Source organism: Trametes versicolor, assembly GCF_000271585.1.
Source record: "Trametes versicolor FP-101664 SS1 unplaced genomic scaffold TRAVEscaffold_3, whole genome shotgun sequence".
NCBI classification, from domain to species: domain Eukaryota; kingdom Fungi; phylum Basidiomycota; class Agaricomycetes; order Polyporales; family Polyporaceae; genus Trametes; species Trametes versicolor.
In genome coordinates, this window is record NW_007360323.1 from 3159570 (window position 1) to 3175711 (window position 16142).

The 16142-nt window shown below is 57.3% G+C and overlaps 5 protein-coding genes across 5 annotated transcripts; 3 read left to right on the forward strand and 2 right to left on the reverse strand.

Moving 5' to 3' along the window:
• Positions 1-2024: 2024 nt before the first annotated feature.
• Positions 2025-3030, forward strand: TRAVEDRAFT_117404 (NAD-P-binding protein; the record flags this gene model as incomplete). Its single annotated transcript, XM_008037672.1, has 3 exons — positions 2025-2439; positions 2502-2660; positions 2720-3030. Coding segments are annotated over 3 exons (885 nt in total), but the record flags the coding sequence as incomplete, so codon positions are not given.
• A 404-nt stretch (positions 3031-3434) lies between these two features.
• TRAVEDRAFT_57263 (Methylthioadenosine phosphorylase) lies at positions 3435-5240 on the forward strand. The gene is made up of 6 exons (XM_008037023.1): positions 3435-3531; positions 3588-3645; positions 3701-3722; positions 3775-4334; positions 4386-4682; positions 4732-5240. Exons 1-5 carry the CDS (start codon positions 3507-3509, stop codon positions 4663-4665), a joined length of 945 nt encoding a protein of 314 aa, XP_008035214.1. The 5' UTR covers positions 3435-3506; the 3' UTR covers positions 4666-4682; positions 4732-5240.
• A 1798-nt stretch (positions 5241-7038) lies between these two features.
• On the reverse strand, positions 7039-8627 carry TRAVEDRAFT_164045 (Metalloprotease). The gene is made up of 7 exons (XM_008037673.1): positions 8500-8627; positions 8187-8441; positions 7797-8128; positions 7716-7742; positions 7549-7658; positions 7277-7487; positions 7039-7211 (listed from the first exon to the last, which is right to left on the reverse strand). Exons 1-7 carry the CDS (start codon positions 8594-8596, stop codon positions 7173-7175), a joined length of 1071 nt encoding a protein of 356 aa, XP_008035864.1. The 5' UTR covers positions 8597-8627; the 3' UTR covers positions 7039-7172.
• A 1640-nt stretch (positions 8628-10267) lies between these two features.
• On the reverse strand, positions 10268-13628 carry TRAVEDRAFT_117177 (uncharacterized protein; the record flags this gene model as incomplete). The annotated part of the gene is made up of 19 exons (XM_008037674.1): positions 10268-10337; positions 10400-10538; positions 10594-10725; positions 10791-10809; positions 10866-10954; positions 11016-11083; positions 11139-11170; positions 11252-11406; positions 11460-11556; positions 11607-11861; positions 11920-12115; positions 12174-12271; positions 12337-12452; positions 12522-12633; positions 12686-12850; positions 12914-13006; positions 13098-13174; positions 13239-13311; positions 13374-13628. 19 exons carry the CDS (start codon positions 13626-13628, stop codon positions 10268-10270), a joined length of 2241 nt encoding a protein of 746 aa, XP_008035865.1.
• A 920-nt stretch (positions 13629-14548) lies between these two features.
• Positions 14549-15717, forward strand: TRAVEDRAFT_116715 (mitochondrial carrier; the record flags this gene model as incomplete). Its single annotated transcript, XM_008037675.1, has 6 exons — positions 14549-14736; positions 14797-14885; positions 14942-15040; positions 15094-15287; positions 15341-15433; positions 15496-15717. The coding sequence occupies 6 exons, from the start codon at positions 14549-14551 to the stop codon at positions 15715-15717; spliced, it is 885 nt and encodes a 294-aa protein (XP_008035866.1).
• Positions 15718-16142: the final 425 nt, after the last annotated feature.

Below are 16142 nucleotides of genomic sequence, written 5' to 3' on the forward strand. Positions count from 1 at the left end.
CGGGACCGTGAAGGATGCAAATGGCACGTGTACCAACTAATGCATTCCCCGCCCCCTATACGGGCCAGTTAAGGTTGAACAAGGACCCCCCTGAGCATGCACTTCGCCCCTGTAGCACGGAAAGAGAATAGTGGTGCTCACCTGTGCGGTGCGGTAACCTCGTTTGCGCTGGTGAGACGGACCCTCGTCGTTGTGCGGCTGGCCAGAAAACTTGGCCGGTTGCGACTTGGCTGGACCGCACTGTCGGGCGTCGGTAGTCGGGACATTGCTTTACCCCCGTCCAATATTGTTGAGATCTCTGGAGATTGGCAGAACGTTATCTCTCCCCATAGATCGGAACGTGGCCTATCTGGAGGCTTCGTGTCGCTACGCGTGCAAGCACGTCGGATGCTGTTCAAGCCCGAGCTTTGCGATGTTCTGTTCATAGAACTACGCGACGGCTGCCAGGCGATATTGGGACATGCCTCAAATTCGGGACTTCGTGGAAGTGAAATGGATCTTCCGGGGTCTCGTACCAGACAGGTTTCAGAGCAGGCATCAAAAAAGAACTGCAGCGTTGGCAAGTTGCGCTAGCCGAGTCCAGACGATGGCGACGGCGAAGCGCTGATTTGTCACGAGACAATATTGCAGTATTGATCTTGGCTGATGTTTCCCAAGTTCGGCCACGGCAGCAACGATAACAAACTGCAAGGGTGTCTTCACGCCTTAATATTGAGTGTGCAGTACTCGCTGGCCTTCCGCCAACGATATGTTGCATCCTGTGCGCAGTTGCGTTCGAGTGCAACAAGTTGAGGAAGCGCGTGAATGGCGGACGGAGATCTGGCGATCGTGTTTCACGCGGCGTCTTGCTCAATGCGGCATATCAAACCCGGCAACTCAGATTATTTTGCGGCAGAATGCGCCACTCAGGTGGCAGTGCCCGATCGGCATCCGCAGTTGACCCGCGGCGCTCTTCTCCTTCGCTCGTCGCGGTGCCGCAACCCCACCATTGACATGGGATTTCGTGAACTCGCCTACCAATCCTCGCACTGCGCTTGCTCGCACAGAAAAGTTCCAGTAAATCTATCAAGCTATGTTCTCGAGGCCACTCACTGACCGCGACAGTCACCAATCTGTCTTGTGTCCCCAATCCAAAAGATCTGATAAGCACTGCGGCCAAGAGTTGGATGGCACCCCTCAATTATATTGGCACTAGCCCCAATTCTTTTTGACAAGTTATAAAGAAATATATATCTAACCGCTTTCCAACATATTCATTCAGGTTGTGTTGAATGCGAGAACGCCCTCACGTCACCTTGCGGCTCGCGGCTCGTTTCAAGGCTATCTGGCCCTCTGAAATGACGTACGGTACCTGGTTCGCCGACACGCCGCCGACTCCTACTGGCCACCCGCCACAAAGCTTCCCCGGACGAGATCGATACAAACCTCGAGGCTGAAGAGCTCAATTTCGCGGCGGCCCGGGGTCTGGGCCAGGTCGTGTGGCGCACCACCCACGACGGTGATGCCGGGTGCTGTGTGCTGCACGGTGAGCGTCGGATTGGCCAAGGTTAGACGAGTTTATACGGCAGTTGAGAAGTGTTTGATGATATCGTGCTCGAATATTGCCGCCTCTTCTGGACTTTGAAGCCTCAAGTTTCCGATTTCCCATCTGTTCTTTTCACATCGGTAGGCGGGTACATCATGTGGCCGAATGCGGGGCCCGGGCGATTATCCGCATCCGTATAATTGCGATGATTCCCGTATAACGACATGTACAGAGGCAGAAGGAACAGCCAGTCGCGGCGTGTCATCCGCGTTGCACCCATTGCCAAGGCTCGAATCCAAGAGCACCCCCTCAAGTATCTTGATACCCACAGCCACCGAGCGTACCAGCACGCCTCTCTCCCTCTCTACACACTCTAGCGCCCCCTAACCAAGTCTCTACGCCATGCCCAAGCTCATCGCAGTCACAGGAGCCACCGGACAGTACGTGTTACTCTGCTGTGCATCCCTCAAACCCCGCATCTGATCTCCACGTCCTGCGTAGGCAAGGCTCGTCCGTAGTCGAGTTCCTCCTCAAGGAGCCGCAGACCTTCTCCGTGCGCGCGATCACGCGTGACCCCTCGTCCGCAGCCTCGAAGACGCTCGCCGCGCGCGGCGTCGAGGTCGTCAAGGCGGACCTGTCCTCGCTCGACGAGACCGCCGCCGCGTTCGCGGGCGCGTGGGGCGTGTTCGGGCTCACGCAGTTCTACGTGCACGGGTTCGACGGCGAGCAGCTGCACGGGCGCAACATCGTCGACGGCGCGGTGCGCGCGGGCGTGAAGCACCTCGTCTGGAGCACCGTCGAGGGCCGCGAGGGCGAGTGCGGCGCGATCTCGTGGCGCAGCAAGGCGCTCATCGAGGACCGCGTCATCGCGAGCGGTATCCCGTACACGTTTGTGTACATCCCGATGTACTATGGTGCGTGCAGCAGTATTCCAGCTACGCGCGGAGTAGGGGACTGACGTGGGCGCGGCCTGCAGAGAACTTCTGGACGAGCTTCTTTGCGCCGAGCTACGACGCGGAGAAGGGCTTCAACTGGTCCGTCGGCTTCTTGCCCGACGTGCCCATCTTCGCGTTCAGCGTCGCGGACATCGGCGGGCTGGTCGTTCCCGCCTTCCGCGAGCCCGAGAAGTACACCGGTACGCACCGTCCGCCTCCCCTCTTAGATTATGTTACTTACCGCGCGCGTACTCCATAGGTGCGAAGATCAAGACCGTAGTAGAGTACCTCACCCTGCGCGACCTCGCGACGCAGTTCTCGGAGGTCACGGGTGAGAAGGCGAGCCTCGCGCTCGAGCTCACCCCGGAGCAGTTTGAGGCGTCGCGGTACGCGGACCACCCCGCGGCGGAGCTCATGTACCTGTCGTGGGAGTACGTGAAGCGCGCGGGCCCCGATAGCGGTGTTAGGGTATGTGTCGTCGGCGAGTGTGCGTTGGCAGTGTCCGGCGTGTTTATGCTTTGTTGTGATCTAGGACCAGAAGCAGACGTTATCGATATACCCGCAGGCTAAGACGTACCGCGAGTGGGTCAAGGATAGTCCCCTGGTCAAGGACCTGGTGCAGAAGCTGAAGGCGGAGAAGAAGAGTGCTTAAGCACAAATAACAGGACTATTGGATAGGATGTACAGTACGTGGACAGCATGATTGGGCAACATCTTGTGCGCCAATTTCTCTCTGGTTCTGAAGTCGTGAATGCTTGGTGCTATGTGCCTTTCTGAAGTTAATCCCGCACCGTATGTTCTTCGAGTTCTCGCACGGGCGCATCAGAAAGTATGTGGTTGGTGTTCCAGCGAGAAAGGAGAGGCGGGCGCTAACAGGTCCGACGAACGGTTGTCCCGATCCGAACAGACGCCCAGCGTCTCGTAAGATGATTTCATTCGGATTCCATCGATCCTTACGCATCCGCACGGCCATCCCCAACGGCCACTGCAAGCTCTCAACCAAACGCTCGCATCCATACAGGTCGGGAACGTTGCAAGTAAAAATCATGTCATCCACAGAGACCGAGAATGGTGAGCAGGAATAAGACATCTCGAGTGGTTTTCGGACTGACGATCGTCCCCGATAGTCCTGGTTGGCGTCATCGGTGGCAGTGGACTGTACCACCTGGACAACCTCACGTTGTTGTAAGAGACACTCCAAACGTCACGGGAAACATATTTCTTACCACCACTGATACAGGAAGCACGTGAACCCGGAGACTGTAAGTGCGAGGCCCAGCTAGCGTCCACAAATCTCTAATCAGTTCTTCTCAGCCATGGGGTTTCCCTAGCTCGCCTATCGCGATCTGCAGCCTCCCTTCTGGCACCAAGGTAGCATTCTTGGCCCGCCACGGTCCCGGACACACCATCTCGCCATCCACGGTGCCCTCGCGCGCTAACATCGCCGCACTCAAGTCTCTCGGCGTGCGCGCGATCGTCGCGTTCTCCGCAGTCGGCTCCCTGCGCGAGGAGTGCGCCCCAGGCGACTTCGTGCTCCCGACGCAGATCATCGACCGCACGAAGGGCATCCGCCCCGCGAGCTTCTTCGACGGCACCAGCATCGTCGCGCACGCCGCGTTCGGCGACCCCTTCGCGAACCGCCTCGTGCGTTGGCTCGAGGGCCGCGTTAAGAAGGTGCTCGAGGCGGCGAGCGAGGAGGAGTTCGCGGTGGCTGGGGTGCGCCCGCAGACCCACACGGACAAGACCATCGTGTGCATGGAGGGCCCGCAGTTCTCGACGCGCGCGGAGAGCAAGATGTACCGCCAGTGGGGTGGGGACGTCATCAACATGAGCGTCCTCCCCGAGGCGAAGCTTGCGCGCGAAGCCGAGCTTGGGTATGTTGGGTTTGTCTTGTGTAAAACACGGTGCGCTGACGAGACGCGCAGGTATGCCCTCATCGCTACTGTCACCGACTACGACTCGTGGCGCGAGAACGAGAACCCTGTCACCGCGGCTGAGGTGTTCAAGACCCTCCACGCGAACGCAAAGCTGTCCCGCCACGTCGCTGCTGCGGTCCTCGAAGACCTCAACGCAGAGGCGGCTCAGGGCGATCTCCTCACTGAGGAAATCGGCTCGATGAAGTTCTCGATCATGCCGCGTTCTGTGGAGCAGAAGGACGAGGATAGGCAGAAGCTCAAGTACATTCTCCCTACGTACTTCAACTGAGCGCTATGAGTGGTGTGGTGCGTATCTTTCACCTGAGGAGGGATTTGTGCTGATCAGACCTTTTAGTTGAAGGAAGTTTCACAAGATGTGTACGAAGATTCGATGTACAAGACTGGGCATAACAAATTCAGTGTCAACTTGAACGCAGGCGCTTCGTCCGAGGACGAGAAGAGCGCCTCGTCGGCAACACAGACCCCGGCTCGCTGCCCGCATCGCGTGCCTCTGCATCTTCCTCCGTATCATCGTCCAAATCTGAGGGGAGCTCTATGGGCTTTCGCTTTGAGCCAGTTCCCTTTTCATTCGCCTTCTCCTCCTGATTGTCTTTCGTTGACTTCTTCGGCGTCTTCGCTTTTGGTACGAAACCGCCCGCGTTTCGAGCGAGGCAGCGCACGAACTCTTCGTCATACCCGACACAGGTCATTTTGTACGTCCACATGACCTGAAAAGCAGACCTCAGCAAAGATATCGTCATGACTGGTAGCTTTCCTAGGTACTGCGTCCCCGTCATCGAAAGCGCTCATGATATTTTCCTCGGTCATTGTGCTCCTGATCTCCTTGATGCGGGCCCCGGCGTCCTTCCATTCCTCCTTCGTAGGCTCGTAGTCAGCTCCCTTTCCTCGTCGGAGCCATATACTGGTACACCAGCCGATCCCCCAGTCCGTGCGCAGAATACCTCTTGCCCAGGTCCGCCGTACCTATGAAGGATCATCCGTGGTATTTATTAGCCTGTCGTCATGGACCTCTGTAAGCTCGAGAGGCTTACAATGGGCTTTTGGGCCTTGAAGGCGGTTGTGGTGAGCGGCTTTCCGATCTGAACCCTGTACTGTCCCATATATACCCATTCGCAGGGCCCAATGCCGACAAATACCCGGTCGACCCGCCCGTCAGGCCCTGCAGCCAAGCCCCCGCTCCCACCAAACGCAAGTCCAGAGGATCCGGGCCTTGTGGGCACGTGCGGGTTATAGGCCAGGGAGTGAAATGCCCAGTCATCGAGCCCATGCCACTCTAAGTGCTTTTTCGCGATCTTGGGGAAAGTCTCTCGCGTGTTTCCGCCATAAAGGCTCGTGATATAGTCGCGGCGGAACCGGAACTCCGCGATATCTTGCGGGACGGGGATCGGGTAGCGGTTGTTGATGCCCTCCCATGTCAGCGCATCTAGGAGGACTTCGTCGCTGAACTGCATCTCGGCCTTCACTTTCACATGCGGCTGGCCGTCGATGTGCATTCGTAAGTGCGGTTGTTCAAAGCCAATTGAAATAGGATCCTTACATTCTTCAGGTCTTCTACGGCGGCGCGGAGTGCTGCTCGACTCTCGTCAGGACTCAACTGGTCAAGCTCCAAGAGATTTCGAGGTTTTAGGTCAACGTCGTCGTTGGGCTCCGCCTTGACCAACACTTGTACATCCCCATCCGGCGGCACGTTCTCTTGGTTTTGTGTGGGTTCTCTACCTGGAGCATGAGAGCCTTGTTGATCACCCCGTGGTTCTGCTGCAATTGCACGCCCTTGCCGGAGGGCCCTCTCTCTTCGCTTTTCGATGTCGATGTTCCGCAGGAGTACTACCTCGATTTTGGCGCGTGGGAGGGGATGGCCATCCCATAATTGATCGACAGGTGCCGCGGAGAGCTGACCCATATCCACGTTTGAACTTCTATCGCCATCCTGCACCTACCGCATGAGATAGATCATCGTTAGAATCCGAGGTCAGACGCATCGCGCACTCCCGGCTTTACCTCGGATACATCCTGGGCAATGCCAAGCGGCGGCTTCTGGTCATCTTTGGAGTCGCGATACTACGAGGAGATGTTGATGATATTTAGCTTCTCCTACGAAGCGTACATTAATTGAAAATACGAGAGACACTCACGACGTTTGCCAAGAAATTCTCCCCGCCGTACGCGCTCTTGTCTTTCCCCAGTCTGAGCGGCGCGACGACGGAAACTATGCCTGACTTCGCGTCCAAATCTGAGGCATCCTGAAACCACCCCGCAAGGTGAGTACTTGATAGCTTGCGACTGCTTTTTACGTTCACGGCGAGAACCAACCTTGCGCTCGGTCTTGAAAGATACGTAGAGGTCCATCAGAGTGTTCTTGCAGGTAAAACAGTGTTGAGTGATTTATGCGCCCCGAACGTTCCCACTTCGTGCGGTGGCAGTTAGTATCGGGCAAGGCCGGACGCGCACTGGAGGCAAGGGAGGTAATCACAGCGTTCGCAGGCTGTAGGCTGCGCGTACACACGATGTCGAGTGAAAGGAGGCGGAGAGGAAGACACGCTGAGGTCTTACGTACATATCGCTTCGGAGCCTACAACGTGTCGGTAGCATGTCGGTTAATACGAGCCTACATCTAACGCAGTACTGCCTCCAAGTCGTTGCCACGATAATACACATCTTATCCTCTCATAAGAGATCGCGAGACTACAACATGATTATGAATGACGAGTACATGATCTACGAAGCAGATGACCTGGAGCTGATGAAACTACCTGCTTCAGGCTGCCCTACGTGCACTTAGCACTGCGTGTTCTGGTAGACCTGAGTGGCGAAGCACTATCGCGCCGCCATGTAATGTCAACCTCGAGTCCCTTATAGCATCATAGGCACGAACGACGTACGTTGTAGTTGTCAGCGTTGATCGCGGCCTGTCTGGGGCTGGTCTGTCCGAGGTTCCGGTCGAACGAGCACCCGTAGCCGACGTCATCAGTGCCCGACAGCGCGTGGGTGAGCTCGTGCAGAACGGTGCCGCCGCGGATGTTGCGCGAGGCGACTGTAGTGCCGCTGCAGAGGCGTGAGTTCGGCACTTCCTGGAAGAAGAGCGAGCAGAAGCTGTAGGTGAGTCACCCAGGAGATGAGTACGCAGTACTGTTCGATGAGGGGATGGACTCACTAAACGTTGGTCGTGGCGGTGAGGGTGTAAGCGATGACACCGCTAGTGCAGTAGCCGTAGGGGTCGACGCAGTTGAGCGTGCGGCTGCTCGAGTTCTCGTTGGCGACGGCCTGGTGAATAAGAATCATATAAGCAACGATGCTCGACGACCGCTTTCAAGTACTTACGCTCAGGACGCTGCGCACGGTAGAGGTCTGATGAAGCAGTCAGCATACGTAGACAGCATTAGCAACACTGAGAACACGCACCGACGTCGTGCCGAAGTACGACCTGAAGAGCGTGTCGGCGCCGTTGCTTGAGACGTAGCTAGAAGCAATGGAGGCGAGGCTCCTACCCTCAGAGAAGCTCGAAGCGATGAAGCTGTTCCTGCTGCTGTCTGAGCACGAGACGCGGGCGCGCTTCTCGTGCGCGACGGCGATCTCACGCTTCGCAACGTCCTGCTCGACGTTGACCTTCACCTTCTGCGCGGCAACTTTGAACGCGCGCGGCTCCGCATCCGCCTCGATGACCTGGAAGGTAGTCACCGGCTCGAACTCGAATGCACCCGCACCGAGTTTCTCGAAGTTGTAGAGCGAGGCGACTGAAGTGAAAGCGAGTCAGCATGGACGAACAGCAAGCACGAAGTCGCTGAAACCCACCCTGGTGCTCGACGAGGATGGTCTCGCCGGCGGGGATCACCGTGAAGGCGGAGTCGTCGAGGGAGTCGATGTCGAGCTGGAGCTTGACACCGGTGAAGTCGGCCGTGACACCATCCCGGCTGACGGTGAACGAGCGGGTCGGGATCTCGCTGTCCAGGACGGTGCCGTACTTGAGGACCTTGAGATCCTCGGAACCCGTGTTGGTAACAGCAGCGGTGACCTTGATGTCGTCGATGGAGTTGACGTTGGCCGGGGCTGTTCGTGTCGAATCCGGTCAGTAAGCTGCGACGCATGTCATGAAAAGAGGGCATACCTGTCAGGGACACCTCCAGCGCAGGGGCGCGCTTCGCGGGGGTCGCGAGGGAGAGGGCGGCCGAGACGGCGAGGGTGATGAACGCGAGAGAGAACATGGCGACCGTTGGAAGTGGACTGTGCGACCCGTAGACTGCCCTTCGAGTGTCTGACGTTCCAGGGCGACGAAGGGGCCTTTATATCCTCTGGAGACAGCACCTCGCCAAGAAAGAGAAGTTGGTGCAGCATATGGGTGTGGCTAGCGTATCACATTGTAGGAGATGCAGCAGGTGTCTGTGTGCTGGGCGACTCCATACAGCGGACATGCCGGGAGGAGAGAAGCACGAGGACCATAGGGCCAGTTCAAGGTACTATGATGTTCCGTGGCGCTAGGAAAGTTCGTCATGCGGAAGGTGCCGTTCCAGGTTGCTTGAAGATCCATCCCTCAGCTGTCTATTACGAGAGTCAGTCCTGCGGGACAGACAGCGATATAGCCCGGCTCACCTTCGAAGTGCCGCTGCGACCTCTACAATTGTAAATAGACCGCATCCGCTAAGGCCCCAGAGACATGATGCGCGCAGCCAGTGTCTGCCCTGAACGTCGGGCGGCCGTGTCAACATCACAAAAGAAAACTCTTCCTCGGAGCGGCGTTCTTGTAAATCCGGCGAGTTTATTGGAGGGCCTCGACGAAGAATGAAATTCGATCGCTTGACCTCGGCCGCCATGGTCACGATGGATCTCATGGAGGCCTCGCCCAGCGATACCAACCTACTGAACAAGGAAACCACACACCTTGTATGTTATCGGCGCCAAGCGCGAAGAAAGATACGAGCATCCAGGCAGACAAACATGATGTAGCACTGCACATGGACGACATGGAGGCAAATCAGCACTCCCTCACTTGCATGATGTCAGATGGCTGCCAAGCCTAACATGAACATTCGGCGAACGACATGCCGCCGGGTGCGACGGCGTAATGGCCGGTCGGAAGTATGCAGCTCTGTACCAAGAGAGGTAGTCAGCTGAACCGGCGTTGAATCGAGAGGTACGAGCCCATACGCACCCTCGTGGCTGTGATGGACGACCTAACTGCCAAGAAATTCAGCGTCTGTTTCGCCGCCGCCGCATGAGTGCGCGACAGCATTGTCCGCTGTCGCCATTTGCGACGAAATACGGAGTTCAAAACGATGGACGTTGTCCACGTCTTGTACGACCTATGCCGGTCTGAACCCGACGCCAGGGGTCGATGACAACATTTCCGGCGCGTCCTGGTCTTTGTCTCCATCGCCGCGGCCGCGGCCGCGGCCATGCTATCCATTCCACCGAGGTGCTTTCGGACATAGCGCAACGTCCATGAGGGCGAAGGCCGCTTTGTAATAAGGGGCTCGCTTGGCCCCGTCACACCCACCAGGATCAAACATCCATTGCAGCCGCTATCATTGCCTCTGCGGCATCGTACCTCTCAGACATTTTCGCTAGCGATGTCGGTGTGGTCTTCTGTGGCAAAAGACTTCTGATTGCCCCGTGAGTCAGGTCGCCGCACTCTCTTAGGAATCGTAAACGACTCACTCGGTTTTGTGGGGCGGAGGTCGGCGCCTACAACGGACGACAGGATATCTGCATAACTACTGGAGACCCGATGCGAGTCGCAAACGCGTGGATCAATCCGAGAAAGAAAGCAACAGCAGTACGATTGCAGAGTCCATGTCACAAAAAGCTCGTCGAAAGCCTGGAAGATGTTACCGATATAGTCCAGGAAGTATCTTGCAAACATCACACGGAACACGCACTCACGCATCCTTGGCCTTGAGACCGAGGGTCTGCGCGATGAAGCCGTACTTGTCCGCGTACTCCCGGATGCTGGCAGCCCGAAGTTAGTCATCATTACTAGTGTGACGCAGAACAATATGGGTTGCACGTACCGCATCTCCGTAGACTTGCCGGCGCCGTGGCCCGCCTTCTTGTCGACGCGGAGCAGCAAAGGTTGTGGGTTGTTCGGGTGCAGGTGCTGCAGCGTTGCAGCATGCTTGAAGGAGTGCAGAGGCACGACGCGGTCGTCATCTGTCCAGCACCACCGTGAGCGCTAGGATATGAGTCAACAGTGTCATGGGCCTACGGTCGGCAGTCGTGAGCATGAGAGGAGGCAATGTCCTGTCCGTCGGGACGTTGTGCACGGGCGAAATCGGGTAGATGAAGTCGAAGTCATGCGGGTTGTGCGGATCGCCGTAGTCAGATGTCCATGCGCGGCCTGCGGGCATGCGGGTAAACACATAATATAGGTATAAGTCTGCCTCAGGGAGTCTAGGGACTTACCAATGGTGAAGTCTGCAAACTGGGGGGGACGAGTCAGCATGGATGTCCTTCACGTCTGCCGTACAAGTGGCCTACCTTCAACAGATCCAGAACGCCCACATCGGCAACGGCGGCACCCAGAAGGCCCTCAGGCGCGCGGTTGACACACGCGGCCACAAGCAAGCCTGGTCGAGACCGAGAAGCATTCAGCGTTTAAGCACCGCTGCCAACAAAGGGAATGCTCACCTCCGTTCGAGCCGCCGTTTATGGCAACCTTGCCTCGCGCCGCGTACTTGTTGTCGACGAGGAATTGCCTGTACCAATGCGGATGAGTAAGACGCAGCGTCGAGAACAGCATACGTCACGCACGTCGCGGCGATGAAGTCATCGAAGCAGTTAACCTACACGCTTCCCCGTCAGCGAGAAAGCCTCACCCTCGGGTCCCGGGGTGCCCGAGATGAGAGCCGAAATCCGGTACGCACCTTCCGTTCACGGGTGCCGGCGAGGTGCCATTCTTCTCCAAATTCGCCTCCGCCCCGGATGTTTGCAACGGCGAGGATGGCGCCATACTTCTGCATCCAGCTCAGTATGGCCGGGCTGAAGAACGGGTTAATAGAGATCGTGAAGCCGCCGTAGCCTACGCGTGCAACGTTTGAGCAACCCTATTAATCATCTCGGTGTCGGACATACCATATTGCAGGGCAGGCGCAGTGCCGTCGAACTTGGTATCCTTGTGCCGGACGATGAACATGGGCACGCGAGTCCCGTCCTTGCTGGTGTACCAAACCTACTGCCGGATTAGTGCGTGTGTAGATGACGCCCGTCAAGTCTGCCCACCTGTTCCGCCGAGAAGTCCTTCGGGTCGAGACCGCCCACGAGAGTCGTCCTGTAGATGCTCCATCGTTGATCCTCGTTCTTTTCCTCGAAGTTGTACCGTGCGACGATACCCGGGTTGGTGAAGCCAGTCAAGGTAGAGAAGAAGAACGACTGGCCGCGCCGGCCGTTGACCGATGCCGCACCGACAAAGTCAGGCGCAAGACGCGTGAGCTGCTTGCCAGTAGACAACTGGTACAAGTAGATCTCGTCGATGACCTAATAGCCTCATGAACGTGAGTATGAAGTACGCCATATCATGGGGAACGCCGCTTACGTTACGCTTGTAGACGACCGCCGCATGGTCGCCATTGATCGCAAGGACGTCCTGCAGGTGAGCCTTCTCATCTTCTGGAATGAGTTCCTTAAAGACACGTTTTTCGGCCGGGTCGGCAATGTCAACGCTGACGAGCTTATACAGCGGCGCGTCCTTGTTAGTGAGGAAGTAGAATTTCGTGCCGTCATTCGCAATGCTGCCTTGCGGTCAGTATGCATGATTCAGCGAGGAAGGGAAGAGGAGACGCCGCCTACTATTCATAGTTTGCTTCGAACTCATCGATGAGCTTGTCCCATTGAATGTTCTGATCAATCGACCCCTTTTGCAGGTCCGCGATCCACAGCAGTTTTTTCTAAATGGGTTACGTGAGCATGTCGAGGCAAACAAACGCACAAGTCCCGGAAGGTAAACACGTACTCGCGAAGTGTCCCGTGTAATTGAAAGGAGCAGATAACGACCATCGAGCTCAGTGATCTCCGTGCCCCACATCCATTCGGGATTCGACTCGTCTCTGTAAACGAGAACGTCCTCGGCTGTTGGTTTGGGTAATCAGGCATCATCAACACGACGGACTTTGGATGAGTCCAGGCCTGGGTACGTACATTGCTGCGTGCCGACCTTGTGATAGAAGAGCATTGCGTTCTTGTCGCTTTGCGTTTCGGTACCTGCCAGATCGTCGGCTGCCGAACCATGGGTCTCCCGAGATGGGAACCGCTGAGAGAGGTTAGGTTAAATTGCCTAGCATGACGCTCAAGATTGCACCCACCTGGTAGAAGAATCCCTTCGAGTCGTGTGTCCAAGAGATACCAGAAAACTTCACGAAGCGGATCTCGTCGGGAAGCCGGTCATCATCATGAGACGGCTTACTGCCATCCACAGACGCCAGCGGGGCGGTGGTGGGGCGGACATAGACTGTGAAGAAGTCGCTGCCCTGAAGAAGACAGCGCAGATCCCGTAAACGTCGGCCGGAGTTACTTTGACTCGAGGAACTCACCGAACGCGAGATACCATAAGCGAAATGCTTTCCGGAGCGTGCAAATGCAGTCGCCGCGAGTGCTGCAGTGCCGTCGGAAGAGAGCAAGTTTGGCTGTACGCGTATTATTATGCAGGAGGATTAGCATCATGCGAACGTGAGCGAGTGAGCAAATCTTGTGAGTATTATGAGTCGGAAGACCTACGTCGAAAAATACCTCGCCCCCTACGTCGTTCCCTTTGGAGAAGTCAGGGAGGCTGCTGTCCTTAGAGCGGTAGAGCACTGCAACATTCCGGTAGGGTCAGCGGACTGAGCATACGCGTAAGTGAGCTTTAAAACGACCCACCCGACTGTGCTTGGAGGCCGCTGTTGTGGTACCAGTACCAGCGGCCGTCGTCTTTCAAGGCGGGTGCGGAAAACTGAGAAAGGGACGTGGTAAGAATTCAAAGACGCGCCAAGACGCGTGAAAGACGCGTCATACCTTCGCGTAATCCATGTTCTTCCGAATTTGGTTCTCCAGGTCCTGCCGTTCGGGATTCTGGTCGAGGAATTCGCGCGTGAACTGCTCCTGGGCGGTCGTCCATTGATCGGTTTCCTCCGTGTTGTGCTCGAGCCATTCGTACGGGTCCTGAACGCGAACCTCGCCTTTGGTCTCACTCTTGTAGATGTCGACGTGGTCAGAACGGCGAGCGGTAGGGTACCGGTTGGGCACCCAGCGAGTGGGAGAGGCTGGCATGTTGGGCGGTCTGGAAGTGGAGGCTAGACGGGTCGAGAGATGGACGGCGCGTCTTATATGGACGGGTGGAGCTCGGAGAGATGCTGCCACAGATGAGAAGAGGGAGAGCATGTGCTTTATAGAGGCTGTGGAGGATCGGAGGGGATCTCAGGCTATATCGATTACTCCCCAGACAAGGGAACGCGATCTCTGGGGGCCAGGAACATGTCAGCATGACTGCCACACACAGAACGCCTGCAATCCAATTACATGTTTATCAGGCTCGGAACTCGAATAGTCGCAGAGGGCACTGCACCATCGATGGACGCCGCCGGGGCGAGGCAAACGTGGAGGCAAGGGCGTCAGGTTGAGGCCGAGGGCTGTAAATTAATATTGGCCGCTGTAGCTGGCTGTCACCGGGTTTCGGGCGTCCGCTGCGTGAGACTGGGAGTATCCAAATTTTCTTCCGTGAACACCGCGTCGTCCTATGGCTCTAGCGGCGAAGGCTAAGCAGAGAATACACGGACACGCGGCGGCCGTGGACGTTCAGTTCTGAGTCGCTCCTCTCGTCCCCGGCGCGCGACTCGGACTCACGCGTAGTACTTTTCGGCGTCTATCTTATCTTTCACGATAAACGTCAGAATTTCGTTGCGCCGCGCTATGTGCCGCGCTCGCGCGCGCGTCCTGCCGAGTCAGCTTGTCCCCCTCTCCTCCTTGACGTTCCCCCCACTTTGACCTGTCTGCTCGATCCAGGCGACAGCATAAATTGGGCGTGAATGTCCCAACCGCAGCGGAGTCCACCGAGCTTCTTTCCAACCTCGGCGATTGTGAGTTTCAGTGCGCCCCCATTCATTCGTAGTGTCTTGTCAGGCTGACACCATACTTGCGTCAAGGACCATGCTTTCGCGGGGCTCGGCGCAGGCGTTGTTGCCGTGCTGTGTATGCACCCGCTTGATCTTCTCAAGGTCAAGTTCCAGGTAGCGACGGACAAACCAAAGGGCGGGGTCGGAAAAGCCATTTGGTCTACGTTGACGGAAATTCAGGCGCGGGATGGTTGGCGGGGCCTTTACAGAGGGGTTGGGGCCAACATTGCGGGGAATGCGTCGAGCTGGGGACTTTACTTCCTCTTGTGAGTTCTTGCGTGCAATGGTCCGTGTGCTTCTGCTAATATCGGCGGAAATACCAACAGTTACCACATGCTCAAGCAGCGTGCCTCCGGTGGTGACCCTAATTACAAGCTCTCCCCCGGGTCATACCTCTTATGTTCTGCTCAAGCGAGTTCGCATGTCCCTCGTCTTTATTTCAACTCGACGTGCTAACGTCTCCCCACGCAGGTGCGGTGACCGCAATCATGACAAATCCCATATGGGTGGTGAAGGTCCGCATGTTCACTACCCAGCCGAACGACCCTACCGCGTACCGCAGCCTTTGGCGTGAGTGCATAACCCGCATCAGGGTCGGACAAAACTCACCCTACGGAGAATAGATGGTCTGTCGTCAATATACCGGCAGGACGGGATATCGGGGTGGTACCGCGGGACGTCTCTGGCGCTCTTCGGCGTGAGCAACGGCGCGATACAGTTCATGATGTACGAGGAGATGAAACGGTGGGGCTTCGAGCGCAAGAAGCGGCAGTTCGCTAAAGCGGGCAAGGAGTACACTCCCGCTGACGATAAGCTAGTGCGTCATCGCGCCTTCTCCTGCTCTGCGCCTTCTCTGACGTCTTCGCGTAGTCGAACACCTACTACACCCTCATGTCCGGGGCCAGTAAGCTCATGGCCCTAGCCTCCACGTACCCGTACCAGGTTGTCCGATCGCGGATACAGGTGCGCATCGCCCACACCCCTCTAGCAGACCCCTGCTGACCGGCGCGCGATACATTGCACAGAACAACGCCACCACGCACCTGTACCCCACGATCCCCGCGTGCGTGAAGCGAACCTTCGCGGAGGAGGGCGTGCGCGGCTTCTACCGCGGGCTCGGCACGAACCTCGTGCGCGTCCTCCCCGGGACGTGCGTGACGTTCGTCGTGTACGAGAACCTCGCCTGGCTGCTCCGCACGACCGCCGGCCGCCGCGAGCAGCGAAAACGTCTCGAGGCCGACTCGTAGCCCGTGGTGGCGCCTCCGTGATGCGCGGAGGTGGGCCGGACGTGCGCGGATGCACTCGTGGACCGGTGCGCCGGGGTTCTAGTGCGATCGTGCAATCTCCCGTGCACAGCGCGCGCACGAGCAGCGCGGAGACAGCAGTGCCACCTGCCAGAGCTCGACCGCGTATGTGCGTGCGGGGGGCTAGATGGGGGGCGATAGAGTTGACGGACAAGTGTGCAGGGTGGCTGGACCCCGCGCTGCCAGCCTGACTGCAGCCGGGCAGCGACGCGTGGAGGACGGACGGCCCTTGATCAGTAGAATATCTTCGCCGCAGGCTAGCATCTAGCAGCCTGTGTATATCGTAATGCGCCTCGTACTGGCGCGGAAGCAACCACCGATTACGAGAAACGCCGAGCGAGGTGGCCAATGGTGTGTGGCGAGCTGTG